At 41.0% G+C, this 18,642-nt stretch overlaps 1 protein-coding gene across 1 annotated transcript in view; it reads left to right on the top strand.

Moving 5' to 3' along the window:
* The window catches only part of SNCA (synuclein alpha), a 644,131-nt gene that overhangs the window by 611,310 nt on the left and 14,179 nt on the right, over window positions 1-18,642 (top strand). Inside the window, exon 5 of the mRNA XM_085640845.1 lies at window positions 15,583-15,666. Within this exon, the coding sequence (XP_085496971.1) occupies window positions 15,583-15,666 (84 nt within the window). The remainder of the gene's footprint in view (window positions 1-15,582; window positions 15,667-18,642) is intronic.

Below are 18,642 nucleotides of genomic sequence, written 5' to 3'. Positions count from 1 at the left end.
CAGATCCATTCTGCCTTTAAATGAAAATCAATATCCTGGTCTGCCTCTATCATGAAACCACCTTGTCCCGATCTTAGGGCCCTCCTGCTGCACTGCCCTACGGCAAAAGAAATGGGTAGGAATGCGCTGTATCTATCAGATACGGCGCATTCCTGCCCTTTTCCCCTGCCCCGGCGCACAATGGACTGCCTTGCGCCAACGCAGGCAACTTTTCAGCATAGTGCAAGGGTGCCTGCATTGTGAGGATGATTATTTTTGTACAGGAAGGAAACCCTTCCTGTACAAAAGTAATCACGAGAGGCTTTTTTCTCATTCTATGTGTGGTGCACAATGCAGCCCACAAAGAAAAAGGAAAAGCAAGGAGAAATAAAGATATTTTTCCTCGTGCCTCCCTTACGCTCCCCTGGGGAGGCGTAAGTTTTTGGCGCTGCCTCGAATTTACGATTTCTTGTAAATTTGGGGCAGTGTCAACAAGCCATAGATGTTGCTGGGAACGCCCCCAGCAACACCCATGGCATGCCCCTTTAACGCAGAAAACTGCGTTAAAGGGACCGATATTTATCAGGCAGCAATAAGCCAAAAAAAGTGGCTCAGTGCTGCCTGATAATTGTCACCCAGGCTTCTGCGCAACGAAACATCACAAAAAGTGATAATCTGGCAGCGCAAGGAGTCTCATAAATGAGGTCCTTAGTTTCTTTGAAACTCATTTTGTTTAAATAAGTACGATGCACAGAAAGTTTTTCATAGTGTATTTCACCGTGTCTATTGGCCCGGAGTTTGGCCTTTTAATTCCAACCCCTACTGTCAGAGAGACCAGCTCCTTGGCAAGTCTAGGAGTAGAGTCACTGAATTTTATGAATAGGGTCCTGAAGGTCACCTTAATGAGCAGTGGAATCATTAATTCTAGATCGAATTCCCATGGGTAGTCATTATTTTCCACAGTTTTTCATGCTGAGACGCCACCTGCTGCCAGCAGGTGGAATATCCAGATGAAAAAGCAAAGTATCCTATGGAGCTGGTACATCTAGTTACCATTTCCAGGAAGACTTGTAATTGGACGCAAAAGCCCTCATTACTTGCATTCTGGAATTTGGTGTGAGTATACTGGATGGACTGAATTTGTGATTACGGCTCCTATACCCAAAACCAAATTTTAGGTTAAGCGGTGGGTATGGGAGCAAGGGTAGTCTTCAGTATGTCTGGGGGGTGGGGGGCAATGTCTGCGTCCTCGTTGCTCCTACTGAGTCAGCAGGGACTGATCAGTGCATTTGCCTCCTACCTCTGTAGAATTAGAAATGGTCTGGTGTTTCTGGGCTTGGAATTATTGGCTCTGGAGTTTCTGGACCTGACAATTCAAGGCCCAGAAAAACATGGAATTGCAGGTGGCATAACTCAACCTGGAGATATTTCTCCAAGTGAAATTCCGTCACTCGTATTGAGGGCATATGTTTCTATAGTTGATGACTGATTGCTTTACACCAAGCTAATCAGTCTCCTGCTGTTCACTGTATAATCTGATAAAGGGTACATTGGAAAGTATCCTTCAAAATAAGAACAAGAAAGCAACATATATGAAAATACTCAGATGCATTTAAAATTGATTTAATTAAATCAGTTGCTGTCATAATGGAGCAGCAAACTGAGCAAAGTTAATTTAGAGTGCATGCTCAGCATCATTTATATTTATATGAAATTGTAATATTATTGCAGGCTTTTTTTTAGAGAGAGAAACAATGGTGGCTTGTCCCTATGGGTGTCAGGGCTAAGCCCTCCTTGTTTTCTGCCTCTTTTTAAATACACCAATGGTGAATAATAGCCTATTATTCATTATTAGTGCAATAAAAATAAACACCGACCCTCACTGGACTTCAAGGCAGTGAATAGGTGTTATGGCTCATGCAGGTTCACAAAAGTGCCTGAAAAAGCCTTCAGATATATTTTACAGGGCGGACACATTTCAAACTCTGGGTTCAGGGGCCTGACACACCTCAGCAGTGCCCCATTAGTGATGCACTAGAGTGTGACATGTAAACGTAGAGCCCGCCCAGTCACATTAGGTGCTCTGATGAAGCAAGCCACAGGTGGTACCTGTGGGCGAGGACCCAAAAACATGGGTGAGGACCCAAAAACAGATATAAAATAATATATTGAAGAAATGTGGGGTGAGCACTAATTTACCTGGGTGCTATCCGTACACTCACTTGGGATATTTGAAACATCTATGCACACCACTATACAATAGGTGGTATTGAGGACCAATTGGGTGCACCCTCCCTTTTGTGAGATAGAATCTATAGTTTGGGAAGTTGATGGCCCACCCATACAAAAATCCTCTTCAGTCCTCCTAAGTTTCTGGTACATAAGATTACCAGCCAGCTCTTCATATCCATTCCTCTGCATATGTATCTCTCCCAATGAATGAATCATATAAAACATATTTTAGGAAATATAACAGTATACACTAGGGCTTTTGCTTTCTTAGTCAGTAGAAATGCTGGATTATCACCAGTGAGGCTGCAAGTGAGGACATTTTATCTAGAATTCTAAACTATTCCTTGGAAGTTCAATGGGAGTCAATCTCAACAGGGGATTTGATAACTCTACTTTCTGTAAGTATGCAGACACTCCATCCGAACAACCGCCATCTACACACTCACTTGCCCTTCTTACTTAGAAAAGTGACATGACTCAGAGCAACAGGGGGCTTCAATATAGCTTGAATCTGTTCCCTTTGCTTTGGAAAACTGTTTCTTACCTTGTAAGAAGTAATTCACTAGTATTCTCATTGTATTTTCTTTACGCATGCTTTTTCTTGTGGGTAGCCAACTGAACAAATATGCTAGCATACCCAATCGTCATGCTATGCCGGAAAATTGTTATGCTAAATTGAAGATGGGTAAATCACTTACCTGATGATCAGAAATGAAGCAATAATCCAGCTCCAGTCAGAAACTCAATGATTTGGCCAATGTATTATTACAAGTTTGCAGATGTGTTAAAACCTAGTCAACAAGTCCACCTCACAAAAGAATAGAGAATTCATGTTTATTATTTGAGCCTGTAATGGGATAAAGATGCAGACACTAATGAGATACTTTACTTTCACCACTTGCATGTTATTCCCCATAACTGGGATGTTAAGTTAGAATTTCACGATCATGGTAGGGTGATATGACACATCACAAATACCACCGAAAATGAAGTTTTCACTTGACCATTACTGTGGAGCTTGTGATTGTCCCCATAACGGTACTGATGATAGAGGAAATGGACAAATACCAAGGTTTCAGAGTTTGCACACAAGATTACTGTTTGTTTTGACTTTTCGATACGTGTTTCCCCCCTCCAAATTTCTCCAGTCTTTCGTTGGAGAAATGTTAAAGGGTGAAAACTCAGTTGTGGTGTGTTCACAGTGCCTTTATGGTTTACATCATTTTATTATTTTCATCCAGACTTTGTGTAAAACAAACATAGTGCTATCCACAGAACTCACAGCAGGAGTCACATAATTTTGTTTAAAAAACTTGATTGATCAGATGGGAATGCATTTGTGTGAGAAAGTGGCTCTGTATATACTGTTCCCATATAGGTGCAGTGTGTACAGAGTCCACAGTCCCCAGTGGTTTGGCAGAGGTTAAAGTTAGATATAACCTTACTCTCTAAAGTGGTAGCTTGGTCGAGCAGTAAGGCAGTATCAGAGGACAGTGTAAAGCATTTGTTATACACACTCAGTCAGCAAATGGTCTCACACACTCAAGAACTGAACTCTAGGCCAATGGTTTATATAAAAAATATATGGTTGTTTTATTTTAGAACCAGGGTATCAAATTATACTTTCTCAGAATGAGATGCTTTAGTTAAATACTTTTGCAATATGCAATTGCCTTTTGTAGGTAATAGTTACAGGTTGTTGCAATAGGCAACACAATTTCAAACACAATAATACATTGAGCTCAATGGGAACTTTAAGTTATATGCAATTAATTACTTTCAGGATTACTTTTCTAACTCCAGGACTGGATCCTAGATTCAGTTCTGGGACAGTTCTTGGAAACAAGTGAGTAAATTCGGTTAAGTTACTGTTGTGATTTTTAAACAATATTTTGCTATTTTAAAAGTTGACACTTAAAAACTTTTTCTGATCAAATTACCAATGTTATCCTATGGAAGGAAATTCACTTAGCAGGTAAGTGGGGTTGTGGTTACTTTTTCTAGGTCAGTGTTGGATCCTGGATCCAGCACTTAGAGGCCTTCCCTGGTCACAAGGCCCTGGGTACCTAGGGTACCATTTACCAGGGGCTGACATGTGGCCAGGGTTTCCCAATTTGGGTTTTAGGTTTTAGGGAAGGAACATAGGCCCTGGGCCACTGATTGGCAGGAGTCCAGGGCACACTCAGTCAAAGTACATTCAGCAATTCAGCAAAAAGTGGGGGCATACCATGCAAGAAAGATGGCACTTTCTCACAATTTATTTTAGTAAAAAGAACAGAGAACATACAATCCCGCAAGCAACTCCCCCACCTTACCCCCAACCACCCCAACTACATCCCCCGCTGGATCTGTGAGCTTGAAGTAATGGTTAAGCTCTGTGTGCTCAGGCCTGTGCGAGTTTGATATCTTTGGAACTAGTAAGGAAGAAGTGGTGGGCTCTAAGCTGTCCGAGATTCGTGCCCACCGTCAGATGCAGTATTCATAAGTATCTGGGGCAAGTGAGCTCTCTGTACTCCTTGGACAGAAGGTCGATACATGGCCAAATACCTTTCAAAAAGGTATATCCCTACCCTCCGAGAAGGCCCCAGAGCCGCTAGAGTCAATCTCCATATTCTGGAGCTGTTTCAGTACCCCAACATGCCAATATGGCTATTCTGGCTGCACATTCTGGCAGGGTCATTGTTATAGCTCTACCACTGGGAGATCAAAGTGGATAATGGGAGTTGGTTGAGTAGGCCCAGTAGTGTTACTCCATCCCAGGTACTTTCTCAAAGGCCTTGCGTGTGTCTTGTAGCCAACTGCCCTCCATATCGATCGGCCTGAACTTTGAATTTGCACCAGTCCCCCACAACCTCAAGTATCCTTTTGACCTCAGTGAATTCTAAGTACTGATTTCACATTTAATCTTTAAAAATTCATATCTTGACTACTACTTCTTGGATTTCTGTTTTTGGTCTTGCTTTGCTCCGATAAATAGTCTCTATTTTTCTAAACCTGTTTGGAGTCTTTTTGTAGTGTTTTTAATTTAAGTAATTTAAGTGTTTCACAACTACTTTACACATTTCCTCTTAAGTTGACCCTGACTGTTCTGTGCCAAGCTACCAGAGGGTGAGCATAGGTTAATTTAGGGTATGTATCTGACTTACTCTGACTAGAGTGGTGGTCCCTACTTGAACAGGGTGCAAACCTCTGCCCCCTAGAGACCCCATTTCTAACAGTTGTTCAATGGACCCTGATATTTACCAGCAGGTTGTTTTTCACCTGTGCTTTCTCCTATTGTCACTATTTTCTTACTTTTCCTCCTTCCTCTTTCTACCTTTTCTGCCTTTGACTTTAATGCTCCAAGTGAAAGCCTGCTGATGAAAACAAAGGGGCTTATTTAGAGTTAGGTGAATGGCCCACATCCTGACAGGGTGATGGAGGTCATAGCCTCCACCATCCTCTCAGATGGTTATCCACCATACCTAGAGATCTTGGCCTGTATGGCAGAGAGCTTTGTTCCTTCAAAGGAGCCACTGTCATGGTGACTTGTGGCTATTCTGCCAGGAAGGACTGCTGTGCCGCTGTAAGTACTGCCACTCTGCTGGACTTCTGCTCTGAAGTACTGCTGTCCTGCTGTGCTGACCTGCCAACTGCTGCCCTCTTGCCTTGGTGAGAAGGAATGAACCTGCGTCTCTTGAACCCAGAACCCCAAAGTGACTCCAAAGGCTAGTTGCACCTGCACCTGGACTCTGACATCTGTGAGTTTACCCTTGCAAGTGATACCAGCCCAGTCCTGGACCCTTGGAAGTGTGCTTATGGTGCTCTGGCAGCTTCTATGGATCCAGCGAAAATGACACATCTCCTCAGCTGCGCGGCGCAACCCCGAGTAGGATGAACTCATTGCTGCTGCATGGTTAGGACCTGTCGCAAAAACCTGCATAGCTGATGCAGCCCATAACCTCTTCAGAACAGCTATTTCACGACGGATCTTAAGCACAGGCCCTCACATTCCCTTAGCGATGGAAGCCTCGATGACGAAGACGGACTCAGAATCGCAGCCTCACAACTCCTTTGAGTTGATGCGTTGTCCAAATGTGCAATGCATCAGTGATTCTGGACTCCGCATCACAAGCTCTTGTTGATGGGATCCTCAATGACAACACAAGTCCTTGCATTGTAGTCTTGCTGCATCTTGGATCTGATGCATCCCTTTTGGCTGCGCAACACATCTTCGACGCAGATCCTAGAAAATCTTCGCAAATCAGGATTTAAGGTACTTCGTACAGCGGGCCTGACTGGGTCCCTGTAGCCAGCCCATGTTCTATCGCGATTGGTCTGAAATTTGGATTTTGTCCCAGTCTGTTGCAAATAGATATCTACAGTTGCCACTTTGGGCTTTTAGGCACTATTTTCACTGAAATCTTTAAAATTCCATATCGCCAGTTCCATTGATTGAATATTTCTGATTTTTGTCTTGTCTTATTTCTCAAAAACACTCATTTTTTTTACTTGGTTTAGGGTCATTTTCATGTGGTGTTTTCACATTATTATTGATTGAAGTGTTGCACAAATATTTTGCACGCTGCTTCCAAGGGTGACTGCTCTGTGCCAAGCTACCAGAGGGTTGAGCACAGGTTAATTTAGGGTTGGCTTATACCTCACCTTTATAAAGATTGTGGTTGCTGCTTGACCAGGGCTCACTCCCCAGTCAACCAACAAAAAAAGTTCTTACAAGTATAAACAAGCAGTGGCAAAGACAAGAGGTTTGTCTTGCATTTTCAGTTACAAACCAGACCGCCTGGCTTTAGCTATGCTTTTGTAAGGACACAGAGACATATTGGCTTTGTCAATGCAACTTTTTGTTGTATTGATGTTGATCAATTCAACCAGGATTTGTTTCTTTCATGAAGCCATACTCTCAACTGTTTCATGACATTGATCATTATCAATGTGTATCTGATCATTGGGAAAAAAAAGGTGATTCAAGAAAGAATATATGGGAAAGGCAATTCTGCATATCTCTCTTCTGCTCTGTTACCATATTTATCACCAAGATCAGTGGGGAAAGAAGAAGCTGTTTTGCGAACTGAAAAGCTAATGATATCAGACACACCTCTGCTATCCAAATGATATCATAATAGGGGATAATTACATTTTTATTTGGCACATGGTAATTACAGATATTACAGATGGTTGTTGTGGTTAGGTTGTCATCTGTAAGACAAAAAAGGACCATGGGGAAAGAATAGTGTATGTAGTGAAACATGTTAGGAGCAGGCAAAACCACACCACAATAATACTGATAGTTACACAGTTTTCAGAATTTGCTGGCTCTCGTACTATCTACTCATTATGGGTTCTTCACCTCAGAATGGGGATAAGACTGTAAAACCATGTTTTCTCTTGTTTCTAGCTGAAATATTGTGAATACTACAGTATTTCCCCTCCCCTAAAATTCAAAGAAGTCCTTCCCAGGTGGGGTTTTTTGGGGTGGGGAATTCTTAAATTACTTGTAATCCTGATTCACAAACTCCCATTTGTGCCTGAATCAGGACTACTGCCCTCATATACTGAACGCCTAAGTTGGGAATGTCCTACAAGCTTTATATTTATTAGAGCAAGCTCATTGCTAGGTCCTGCAGCTTTTAAAGGCAGGCAATAGTAGTGCAAAAGATAAGAAAATAAAAATAGTGACAATTTAGTCAATGATACCACTTATCCTCGTTGTGTCCAGCATTTTGTTCATTTGAAAATGTGTAATTTAATCTGTGCTAGAATACACAGTGCTGCGTTTATACATTTTCCTCATGAATGCTAGCTCAAATGGGGGAAATCTTTGTATGAATAAGAACTATGTTTATTTAAAATTTCAAAAAGAATGGGAAAAATAAAAACATATCCTTAAAAGCAACATATTTTCAAAAAGTCTATTTTCTTACTAATACATGTTTTCATAGAATGTAACATTTACCTTGTGATTTCTGACAAACAACCATTTCTTCAAAGAATGCAATATGGGAATAAAAAATATCAACCCTGCGTGGCCTTTCATGGCCTTTTTCACGCATCACTTTGGCTGAAAGGGGCATGCCATGGGTTTTGCTGTGGGTGTTCCCAGACAATTCCCATGGATTCTGACGCATTCCCAGATTTACAATGTTCTGTAAACCAGGAAATACGCCAAAATCCTACACCTCTCCATGGGAGGCGTAAGGAGGTGCAATGAGGAGAAATACTTTTAGGTCTCCTAATTTTTTCAGCTGTTTTTGTGTGCTACATTCTGCAACACACATAAAAAGAGGAAAACACCATCAATGATTGTTTATGTGCAGGAAGGTGTACCTTCCTGAAAATGCACAACAACAATCATCCCCACAATGCACATAGCAGCCAATTGTGCGCCAGCACAGAGCAAAGCACAGGGACTCGTCATATTGTTGTAAATACTACACATCCTTGTGGCTTTAAAATGACACAGCTCGGTGCAGCAAAATGGCTTGAGGTACCGTGCTGTGTCATTTTGTTGTAAATGAGGCCCACAGTTTGCAGCATTCATACATAACCCCTTGAGGGGATATAAACGTAAGGGGCTCAGGCCATGGTATGTGGAATTACTGGCTTTTGGATGGGTTGAGTCAGGAAGGTTTAGAATTGTGGTTCAGCACTAGAGTGAAAGGAGTGGTCCACTTTCAAAGGGTAGTACTGTGGTGCAGCCCCAGATACGGTGACGGTCATGTCCAGACAAGACCTAATAATGTTAAGAAAAGACCCCTGAGTTCCGGGGTGGGATTTAGACCATGCAACTTGGTGTATGTCCACCCTTGCGCTATAAATGGGGAACAACCTTTACAACGCAACTTTTACAACACACTACACTTACAACGCATTTTTTACAACGCAAAATCCATTACAACGCATTCCATTACAAAGCATGACACTACAACGCATTTTTAAAAACTACCTTTACAACGCATTCCATTACAACGCATACTACCTTTACAACGCATACCATTACAACGCATAATATTACACTACACTATCCAACACTTACCCTACTGTTGCACCCCCTGGAGTTAGAATAGTAATTTTTACCTCTATACTATCCAACACTTACCCTACTGTTGTACCCCCTGGAGTTAGAATAGTAATTTTTACCCCTATACTATCCAACACTTACCCTACTGTTGCACCCCCTGGAGTTAGAATAGTAATTTTTACCCCTATACTATCCAAAACTTACCCTACTGTTGCACCCCCTGGAGTTAGAATAGTAATTTTTACCCCTATACTATCCAACACTTACCCTACTGTTGCACCCCCTGGAGTTAGAAAAGTAATTTGTACCCCTATACTATCCAACACTTACCCTACTGTTGCACCCCCTGGAGTTAGAATAGTAATTTTTACCCCTATACTATCCAACACTTACCCTACTGTTGCACCCCCTGGAGTTAGAATAGTAATTTTTACCCCTATACTATCCAACACTTACCCTACTGTTGCACCCCCTGGAGTTAGAAAAGTAATTTTTACCCCTATACTATCCAACACTTTCCCTACTGTTGCACCCCCTGGAGTTAGAATAGTAATTTTTACCCCTATACTATCCAACACTTTCCCTACTGTTGCACCGCCTGGAGTTAGAATAGTAATTTTTACCCCTATACTATCCAACACTTACCCTACTGTTGCACCCTCTGGAGTTAGAATAGTAATTTTTACCCCTATACTATCCAACACTTACCCTACTGTTGCACCCCCTTGAGTTAGAATAGTAATTTTTACCCCTATACTATCCAACACTTACCCTATTGTTGCACCCCCTGGAGTTAGAAAAGTAATTTTTACCCCTATACTATCTAATACTTACCTTAAATGCAATTTAATATTATGCGTTGTAATGGTATGCGTTGTAAAGGTAGTATGCGTTGTAATGGAATGCGTTGTAAAGGTAGTTTTTAAAAATGCGTTGTAGTGTCATGCTATGTAATGGAATGCGTTGTAATGGATTTTGCGTTGTAAAAAATGCGTTGTAAGTGCATGCGTTGTAAAAGTGTGCGTTGTAACGACATACATCTGCTATAAATGCACTGCGGGCAGTCGCGTAGTGATTGTGGCACACAACAAGAGGTTTGCATACTTCATGTATGAAGCAGTGGCGGCTGGCATCGACGGGGGAAGGGCATATAAAATAAAGAAAAAGAAAACACTTACCTCACTCCACAGGACCTTCTTGCTCCTGATGTTGTCTTTGCTTCTACTGCCCGGCACCAAGAAACTCCCTTGACCAATCAAAGCTCGGCTCTCACCAGCAGGAGAACAGTGCCTTGATTGGCGGGAGCAACCTCACTCGGTGCTCCACAGCGCTCTGGGGCATTTTCTCTGACCCAGCTGTTTTAAGACAGCTGGGTTAGAGTTTAAAGTGCACATGTGTGGATGGTCTTAGGACGGCCAGCCAAAAAGACATGCACACTTTAAACAGTGCATACACAGCCCAACCTCCCCCCTGCTGCTGTCACTAAGAGCAGCCCTGTACCGTCCTGATGATCTGTTCGGGACGGGATGAAAAATAAAATGGTAATAAATTACCATTTTATTTTTATGATCTCTGGGGCATTTAAGTGGGGTGACGCTTCTCCGCTCCAACGGACGAGCTGCCCCTGGTATGAAGTTTGGAGTTTGCTGTTTCACAGGACATAACAGTCTGTGTTTGCATGGCATGCTTTAGCAACCGTGGTTGTCTTATCCTGCACATACTCTGGCCGTTTTGTACCTGGCTATTATTAATGGACTGAAAAACACTGTTTTGGAGAATGACAGCTGTACAAAAATGCCTATCAAGTTTTATCAGCACTTGCAAACACTATCCAAATATCAACACCTCACATGAAAACAATAATTTTCACATCTCCATGATAGTTAACTTTGCCAAGGTCTAACTATAGACAGAGAAACTCTCCAAATGCTACTAACACTACTCCCCTTTCTATCCAAAATTAAAAAGAAATTACAGTAATCCCATAAAAATGTAAAAAATTGATGAATTTTAAATAAAGTGCCCAGCGGATGCAACAGGTTTGTGTGTCCACTTACTGCACCACCAGGGCACTTTTGTATTAAAGAAAGGGCTACAGATGCCTGCACAGCCTCTTCCGTAAAATGGATAGCACTGGTACACATGTAGCTCCTGTGCTACCCTCAGTGGGTGATTTCTCATTTGCATGAGGGTGCAGCTCCGTGCAAATTGAGGGAAAGATGTTGGCTCTGAGCCTGTGCCATTTTAGGTTTAAAGGAGCAACGGCAAAGAGGCTTTCAGGAGATGCGTTGAGTGTGTGCCACAAAGATGTGCTACACAGTCAGTGTGCCCACTCAGGGAACCCCTCTGGTTGGGGGAAAACATTATTCCCATAGACACTCTCAGACATCTCCCTGCAGGCAGGTGCAGACACTGATGACACCCTCCTACAGGGGACCTCTTTCTCTCTTGAAAGTGTAGGTTCGGTGCCATCTGCACTGTGTAAAGCAGACCAGCTGATCTAGTCAGCCAGCCCTTCATTCAGTAATGTGCTGTCCTGGAGGAAGAGCGAGTTTGCAGCTGCCATGGGGGCAGCTCATTATCAGCATTAGAGCACACTGTCCTTTTTTGCACCTGGTGCATCTAGTTAAAGATGTGCTGTGGCGCAAACAGGGCCATTAGGCCATGATTATGCAAAGGATTGTGGGTACATGCAAATATACTTCTCTTAACGGCATCCAACGCTTTCCTCATGTCAGAGAGACATATAGTCATGGCTTGTGGCACTGCAGTCTGTTACAACCAATGCTATTCGTCACTCCACAGGGACCTCTGGTTATGGCTTGTGGTACTGGAGTTTGTTTACATCCTGTGAAATTCCTTGCTCCACAGAAACCTCAAATAATGGCCTTTTTTACTATACTGTGTCACATTAGGTACCGCTGCTGGTATCTCTTTTTACAGGTGGCAAAAGAATTGCACTCCAATACACTATGGAACACAACATTCAACTCGATTGAAAAAGGGGTAGGGTGTAAACAGAAAGACAGAACTAGACAAGGTGTAGAGTGCACTAGTTTGCAAAAGCCTGTCACGTGTTCTCTCTCAAGGCTCATACTGGTGTCTGTAGCAAGTACCTGCTGATTAGCCATTCTTAAAACTACATACTGGACACCTCCTATCAAAATATGATGAATGAATGAAAGGAGCAATGACAGTGATACAGCATCTGTTGAAAAGGTGTGTGGTATGGGCTTGGGTAAAAATGGGGATTTATAAATTGTTTTCCAGGTGTGGCATAGGTAGAAAGGATAGCTTTCCCTTCTACACATAGGTGGTTCTATTGTTCTCCAATTCTAACAGAAACAACTTATTGGCTGAGGGAGCCACAATTGTAATTCTTGGGAAAAGTATGGCTGGCTTGCAGTTACACAATCACTCTAATGCTTAATTTGAGCCAGTGCATTCTGGTGCTTGACGCCGGCACTTAATTTGCAACACCGGCACTTAGGACAGTCCACCCCTTGGTGGCACTGTTTGTGTAATTTTGTGAGAACCACAGTCACAAATGTTTAATCATTCAATATAAATTAAAAATAACTCATACCTTAAACCCAAAGATATAGGAATAGCTTGGAAGGCAGGCACTAGTCATGTTTAATGTATATTAAAAGTATGAATTGACACACTCGTAGGGGTGTGATGGATACTAGTTGTGTTGGTACTGTCATGGGCAGTGTTGGCAGGGGAATGGGTGTTGCAATCTGCAATGGCCTCCTGACAAGGTCTCTGACACATATTTTCTTTTTGTAAATTACGCACTGTCTGAGTCTGTGAACCAGCGGGTTACCAGCTAGAGATACTCACAAACCACATACTCACATGGGCCCATTAAACATGCATACACATGAGCTAGTAAAGTTCTGCTGGGGTCAATTTGTTGTTCTAATACCTGTAAGATGAATTTACCTTATCATTTCCTACCAAACATATCTATCCGAATATACTTTTTCTCTGGTCAATTGACCTTTTAGTTAACTGTTGTAGGCAAAAATTGACATAGAATAAAATCTTTAAAGAACCACAGACTCAGGAAAGTTTTAAATGTTTATCTAGATAAATTCATGTGAGCCAAGAACCCAAATACAATTCGTACACCGTTTCTTCAAGGGAGGAAATACATTTAAAGTCAGAAAGCAAATTGTTAAACAATGTTATTACGATGACAGTACCTGAATAGGGAGAAAATAGAGAGAGCAATACAATGACATACTACACAGAATTATAGTTACCTAGAATGGTGTGGAAACCAACCCCTGAGCCAAGGAGCTGGAAAGGGTCTCCTGGGACAGATCAAGTGACAAAGGTTCAGGACCGGATTCAGGCACAGGATAGATGACCTCTTCTAGATACGACGCCTGCGTCACACACCTCTCTGACACTATCTTCCTCCTCGATTCTTTTGCTCTCTTCTTCTATTATGTGCCGCCTCGATTCTTCCGCGATTTTCTTCTAATTATTTAGGTTTAGGCTCTAAGTTCTGCAGTTTCGATTCTTCTTCAGCATTCGTTCAGCTCTCGGACAGCATCTCGGTCTCTCAGCCTTCTGGTCTTGCTGCGAACTCTAACTGACTAACTAAACTACCTCAATTATACTTTTCTAATGGCATTGTACCACTCCTAAATGTTTCAAATTTATGAAACTCCTAATTCTGATTGGACAGGAAAGGGGAGATGATCATCACACCATGCTTAGTTTTAATAACTTTCTTTAGTCTATTGTTTAGCGTTTCCGCCCCTTAAATTTATTTCCCAAGCTTGATTTCCCATTCGCATTTCACATATATATCAATAAAAGTATACATTTAATAATTTTCTCATTCATCATTCAGGCTGTCTACTGCTTTCCCAGGACATGTTGCGATCGTGGCCTTGGCTGAGGTTCAAGAACATCATCATGGTTCCTGGCGGGTTACGAGTGCGCGTGCATTGAGTATCACATGGGATATGGACTTTAGTATTGCTCTGAGGTCCAAATACGAACAAAATAGAAAGAGTAAAAAAAGAAATGTTAGAAATCAAAATAACATTATTTCACTGTATACCACCTATCTCTACTCTAATCCCACTTACTTATGAAAATCTTTCGCATTAGCATTTTAATAAAGTTGCATGGTTTAGTTTCAGTAAAAGCATGCGCTTTAACATGTGAGTTCCAAGCGGCCATCTTAGGAGCGATTGCGCAGCTTCAAAAATTTCCCTCCAAGCAAAGACTCCTCATTGCTACGTAGATGTAGTTGACGCATGCGCAGTACAGAATTCTGCGTTAGCAGCCATTTTAAACCATACTCGGGTTATTTGTTAGTACGACACATATGCAAGCTTCCCCTAAGCTTAAATGTATGAACTGTAATGCAGGTTAGTATTTACAAACATAATTGTTACTGTATTACAAGTTATTTTAAGAGGATTGCATCCGAGCAAGTCTCTTTTATACGAGTCCTTGCTCCATCACAAGGTCTCTGGCACATATTTTCTTTTTGTAAATTACGCACTGTCTGAGTCTGTAGATTTCTCTGTGGAGACTGAAAAGTAGGGAGTTTCTAATCACAGGAGAGGTGTTGGCAATATGACGGAAGAAGTTTAAGAGATGGTGGTTCTCTTGTGTGCATGAATTGATGTGTTTTCGTTGATCTGCTTGTAGTGAGGTGTGAATGTCTGTTGGTCCACGAACATGGGGACCAACATGCTTATTGCCCACACACTTGTATATAATTGGTCCTGAGTGTATGGGTTAATATATGTCTGATTGTCTGTGTGCACCCTTGGCTGTATTTGCTTCTATGTCTTTGGTTCTGTGTGCCCTGGTGCCTGCAGGTCTGCTGTACAGTGCACATGGGTGCCTCTACATCTACAGCACTTTGTGAATGTATGCATGTGGGCTGTGTTCATCTGTGCGCATGCGATATATAGAAAAGCTGTATCTTTTAATCTTGTTAATGCTTAGTTCAGTCCAGTAATGTCTGAAGTTTGTAAAGGCACGTTACCCACTTTCCAATATTAACACTGTAACCTTGTCAAAGAAGATCTCTGACTCAAAAATGAGTAGTGTGCATTTACCTTGCTGCAAAGGCTTAATCTTGATCTTTCTGACGTCATTACTCGCTCATCTTAGCTGTGCCCACCATTGATGTTCTCATTAACAAAGCACGCATGTTTGTTGTTTATAATATGCAATATATGGTGACAATTACAAAAGAATAGAAGAGGGCCCTTATTTCACACATGACGTGCTCAGACCTCTTGTGATAACATCATGAAGCTTGCAGCAGAACAGTACCCTGAACAAGTGCTGTTTTATCTCCCTTATACTAGAATGATGGCGGCTTCGTACAGGAGGGAATGACAGACAATATACCAGGCAATGCAGACAATGAGACTTATGAGATGCCTCCTGAGGTAAGTGCATTCCTTATATCTCTCTTTCTAAAGTAAATGTACACAGTGAGTAGGGCTAATATACCTCACCTTACACTGTCAATCGTACAGACAAAGACATTATTAGTTATATTAATGAAATCCTTGGGGTCGATCAGTGCTAATTTGATACAAGCGGTTGGATGTGTGGCCAATGTCACTCATGTTTGGTAACTTGTTTTCATAATCAAACTTTGACCCAGAGTAGGAAGGAGGCAGACAATTGAGATAGAAGGAGAAAGAGAAAGATAGAAAACAGTAATAACAGGATATAAAGGGAGAAACAGGAATAAAAAAGAACTCATCAGAGTGAGAGAAAGAGACAGGAAGTGCAAGGCTGGAGAAGAAAGAGGCAGGAGGTGGAATCAAAATTAGACAACCTTGCTATTGAGCAACCTAAGCAATCGGCAGCACCAATGACAGGCCCTAAGGAAAACTTTGGGTGCCTGTATTTATACATTTGTTCATCTAGTTTTAGAAATTGACCTTGAGTCCAATTACTGTGTCAAAGACAGGGGTAGTGTATATTCAACAAATGCAGACCCAACTGCTTTGGGAGGGTACTCAAAATGCACTTCATCTCTGATGACGAACATGCTTGCACTGGTTCAGCTTACAAATTGCTGTTCCGGAATTCCATCTCATGGAGGCACCCTGCGAGGGAGCTCTGAAAAAATATCCTTTCCAACAATACCAAGGAACATACATTTCAAGTCAAAAATATTGATTACAAAAATATAGTTTCCTGAAACTAAGTGCAAAAGTATCCATAAAAAAATATTGTTTTACACTAATATCGTTTATATACATACAAAAATATTGCTTTTTAATATAATTCTTAAATATTATAATATCATGTAAAGTAAATAAATTTAAGTAACATTTAATACTATATATTAATGTATACTTCTAAAAACATACACACATACATATATGTGTGTGTATTTATATATACATATATAATATAACACTATTATTGAAAAAACTATATTTTCCTATATATTTTGCATAAATATTATAACATTAAACAAATAAGGCCATTAGTTATATTTCCACAACATTAATAAATCTGGGAATAAAACATATACTATACCCACTCCTGTCTGTGCAACAGTAGGGAAAGTGTTGGACTCAAGAGTGGTAACATTTACTATTGCCACTTCAGTCTGTAAAACAGTAGGGAAAGTACTTCACTTCAAATACATAACCTATATGAAACTTAACCCTATAATTTAAAAACAAATATAAAACTGTTAATATGAACTTTATTAATTGACCAAAACAATCTATATATATAAAAATAAACAAAGAAACAATTACAAAATTAATAATCATTCATCAATTTAAAAAAAGTAATTTATTTATTACTTAATTCAATTACCACACTATACCTCCACCTCCACAAACCTACAATGTGACACTTAAAATATGAGTGAAATAAATAGATGAGACAGTTTCCCAAATTAATAATCAATTAAATTATTAATAATGCATAAATAATTAATCATTAATTAACTACATACCCTACACCCCTCAAAAGCTAGCAACCCGCATCAACAATATAAATTACCATTAGCAATTAAATAAAAAATTAATAAACCACTTAAAATTACAATCTATATTTAACCCCTTGAGTGCCCCGCCCTTTCCACGCCCTGTGCCGGGCGTTTCATTAGCGGGCAGGGCTCATGACGAGATAGTCTCGTCATGGGCACAGCGCAACCGCGGCCCATGACGAGACCATCTCGTCATGGGCACTCAAGGGGTTAAAAATGTTATTTATAATTATCCAAACAATAATTACACATAACTTTAACACATAAAGATATTTAAAAATCAACAACGATACTAATGAATATTATTATTTTGTTAAATCAATATTCTTGATTACGATATTTCTGCATCACCATATTTTTCATTCACAATATTTTTTATCTGATATTGCTGCTACTCAATATTTCTAATCCAATATTTTGTCAAAACATCCCTGTGAGGTCACATTCGGGGCCAGAACAAAACAACCACTTGAAAGCATGAAAGTATGGTCTTTAGATCCCTTTGTTGTCCAAAGCAGCATTTGTATATTAGCTATAATTTATTTTACTGGTGGAGATGGAGTGGGGCCAGCTGTTTTTTCTAACTGACTGCACATCTCCTGCGAGGCTAAGAAGACATAACTTTGTTTGTCTGTAGCAGAGCTTCAAATAATTTTCTCTTTAGTTTTTTTTACATCTGCTCCAATCATGATAGAGCATGCAAAGCAGTTTGGCTAATTCATCTATGCCAGAGGTCTCAAACCTTTTCTGTAAGAACAGTTACTTATGTTCAATGGAAATCATCCAGAGATACTATTGTTAGTGATGTAATAGGGACCTTCCCATCCAAGATTGCGAGCAGTGATCACATCTGTGCAAAAGGCAGTGTCGGAGTTGGTAATATTGCAAGGTTGCCGTGGCTGGGAGGCGGCACTCTTTTTGGTATTGGTCAAAGGATTTAAGGGTTCACACTCAAAGAGGTCCCCAGTCGCACGACAGTCTCCCTATACCCAGGCCAGAAGGTAATTGGTCTGTAGTGCCCGTGGGGAAGCGGGGTTGCGGGTCAGTGATGTGTTAGGAGAGGGAAAGGAAGTGAGTTCCCGACTGTCTGCTAGCATATCCCATATGTCCAGGACCGTTCTTGCGGAGGTAGCAGTATAGGCACTGTGCAGCCGTGATCTCCTTAGTAGCCAGGTCAGGTCCCAAAGGGGGCGACAGGCTACCGCTCTATCTATGTGCAACCAATGTTTCTCACTTTCGCGGAACACCCACTCTGAGATGTAATGTAAGTGTGCCACCCAGTAATAAACAAAGTAATTGGGACAGGCCAGCCCCCCTCGGTCTCTCTGCAGCATTAAAATCCTGTTAGAAAATCGTAGTCTACCAATGCCAATGATAAATGCATTAACATCCTTCTTAAGCC

This window comes from Triturus cristatus, chromosome 2_1 (assembly GCF_964204655.1).
Source record: "Triturus cristatus chromosome 2_1, aTriCri1.1, whole genome shotgun sequence".
Lineage (NCBI taxonomy): Eukaryota > Metazoa > Chordata > Amphibia > Caudata > Salamandridae > Triturus > Triturus cristatus.
This window is presented reverse-complemented; position numbering and strand designations above follow the sequence as displayed.